The following is a 2871-nucleotide window of genomic DNA, read 5'->3' on the forward strand; positions in this document are numbered from 1 at the left end:
CACTTCTGTTGTTGGAATGGTTAGCATATTTAGCTTCATTTTTTTACATTTAAAGATTAACCAACTGCTTCAAAATGACACAGTCCACTCCACTGTCTATCTAAAATGTTATTGTACAGAGAAAGCAAACATTGTCCAAAAAATGAAAATGGATGTAAAATATATATAAAAAATTAAATTTAAATAAAATGTTATTGTAGGATAGTAAAAAGTATCAGATGCTGTAAGGAGATGTATTTAAATCATTTTGTTGGTCAAATATATATATATATTTCTAAGTCCAATGCTCTTCTTCAGAACTTCCTTTCTTAATGTATTTCACATATTTATTAAAAATCTCCTATATGGGGAAGTTTCCTTGGTAGCAAGGGGTTAAGTCTCAGTTCTATGAAACCATGGCATATATCATGCCACTACAACAGACTTCAATCCCAGACCAGGGAGATAATAATGCATGTGGTACAGAGCAGACCTCTCCTGACCGCCCCTCTTCCCCCCCTCCCACTCTGTCTCTGGTGAATCCTCTCACCTCCCTGCACCTCTGGCCTACAGCCCATATCTTATATGCATAAAAAGTAAATTTAAAATCTCATATTAATTTTCTCATATAAACTATATATGTGTATGCACAGATAATATATAATACACAATGTATAATGAATCAAATACATAATTATAAATCATATTTAATAATATAAGTTATACATCATGTTAGACATATATAATTAACACTATATATCAGGTCATATTAGTTATATATTGCTATACATATATGTGATTTACATAAAATGAATTCTTCCTATCTCTCTTTTACATGTGTGTCTTCACACATACAAAAAAGAGTCTCTTTTTACTCTGTGAAACTAAGAATTAGTAAAACATAATACTTGGAAGTCTAAGTTCTATTCCTGCCAAGCTGTTCCTGGCCCTGCTTAGGTTTAACTACATAATCTGGGATATTACACTTAATACACTGAAGCTCAAGTTTTTCCTCTTTTGAAAAATGGAGGATCTGAAGTATAGTCCATTTCAGTGTGAAAATTCTATTAAAAAACTTGAAAAATATGAGAAGCAAACTTAATTTGAGATTTTTTAATAACAGTATATGAAATGCATTAATGATGGAAATTCTGGAGAAGAACATTAGACTTGGAAAAAACTAAAAAGTACTTCATGTCTTATTTTAAATAACTCTGTGCTTACCTTTGTGACAGTGATGAAATCCGGTCCAAAGAAGACACTTTTTACTCCTTCAATCCTAAATAACTGCCTGTGAATAAATAAAAATGTGATACGATGTTTTGTTATGAAAAAGTCTGACATCCACAAAAGTAAAGAGAAAAGCAAAAAAAACTGCCACACATCCATTATCAACTTCATCAACTTATGAAAAACCTCATTTCATCCTCTTACTGTACAATTGAGCAATCTCACTGCTAGGTAATACCACAGAGAAATATAAACATGCTGTGCACAGATTTGCACAAGAATCTTTACAGCAGTTTTATTTATTAAAAAATGCCCATCAGCTGGTGAAGGACTATACAGACTGTGTTGCTCATACAATGTATAGATAGTACTACTCAGCAATAATGAAGAATAAACTATTGATATTCTCAAAAACAAGGATAACTTAAAAAAGCATTATGCAAAATAAAAGCAGCACAGAACAGAGATTATACAGTTCCATTCAAATGAAACTTTCTATAGTGGCACAGATATGTTAACTAACCTTATTTTTCTAATCCTTTTGCACTACATAAGTATATTAAATCATGGTGATATATACACTGTAATCTTACATGGTATTTTATGTCAATTACATCTCAACAAAACTGTAAACATTTATTTCAAAAACTTAATGATTATAAAGCAAAGGAAACCAAAACCTGGTCTAGTTTTTTCTCCCCCTCCCCATTTCTTTGTCCCTTTTAAATGTAAACTAGAGCCAGTCTGCACACTAACCTAGCATCTCTTTCACCATGGCCCTCAGTGATAATGGCATGCCAGAGTACATTAAACACATGATGGTTATATTGAACAACAAGCCAATGAGAAAACAGAAGATACAGATATGAAAGTAGTAATTCCACAGTGAGAAAGGTCATTTGGAACAACCTAAAGACATTAGAGTGAAATATGAGAAGAAAAAAAGCAGATGGAACTACTGAGCTGTAAATCAAGGAGGCTCAAAGTCCTCAGTGCAAGAGATAGCCTCACTACGTATCTGCTAAAGGCAGTAAAGAGACCCACATGGTGATAAAAAATACAACCAAGAACAAACTGCTGCTGGATGGACTGGTCCTCCAGGTTGGAGCCCCAAATGATTACTGTAGGACAGGGCTTCCCTCTGGAAAGGCTGCAGTGCAAAAAATAAGTCCTGTGTACAGTTATCACCACCATGATGTTCATGTCCATATTAATCGGGAGGTCTACTTGCCTGAAATGGAGTTGAATCTAAAATTAACACAACTTTCACTTGCTTTTGTAGCATGAGGGGATCAAATGGTAGTTGCATGAATAGTACCAAATCTTCTCTGGTTCCAATTGTCAACTCTAGAGGATGATGATGTGTACAGTGTTCTCTGCCTTAAGTCTCTACTCTTTAGTCTTAAAATATATATGGGGAATGCATTCCATCCAGCAGTTGTTGCTTCACTATTACCTGTTTGGTCTGTAAGTTTTCCTTATCTGGAAGAGTGATTTAAAATCTAAGCCACAGGGCCCTGCTGGTGGCGCAACGGATTGGGACGCAGCACTGCAAGCTAGCCACAGCCACTTCAGTGCAAGATCCCTGGCCCCGGAGGTGACCCACATGGCACAACAGACCTCTCCTGTCTCCCTGCTGCTCCCCTTAGCAGTGTACTTCAT

At 35.2% G+C, this 2871-nt stretch overlaps 1 protein-coding gene across 3 annotated transcripts in view; it reads right to left on the reverse strand.

The window, feature by feature from the left end:
* Positions 1-2871, reverse strand: part of NFU1 (NFU1 iron-sulfur cluster scaffold) — a 28465-nt gene that overhangs the window by 14147 nt on the left and 11447 nt on the right. For all 3 annotated transcript variants that reach the window (XM_004691479.2, XM_012731448.1, XM_012731447.1), the window contains one exon: positions 1204-1270. In XM_004691479.2, coding sequence (XP_004691536.1) covers positions 1204-1270 — 67 coding nt within the window. The remainder of the gene's footprint in view (positions 1-1203; positions 1271-2871) is intronic.

The sequence above is a fragment of the Condylura cristata genome, unplaced genomic scaffold (genome assembly GCF_000260355.1).
Source record: "Condylura cristata isolate star-nosed mole 26May11 unplaced genomic scaffold, ConCri1.0 scaffold00031, whole genome shotgun sequence".
In the NCBI taxonomy this organism is placed as follows: Eukaryota; Metazoa; Chordata; class Mammalia; order Eulipotyphla; family Talpidae; genus Condylura; species Condylura cristata.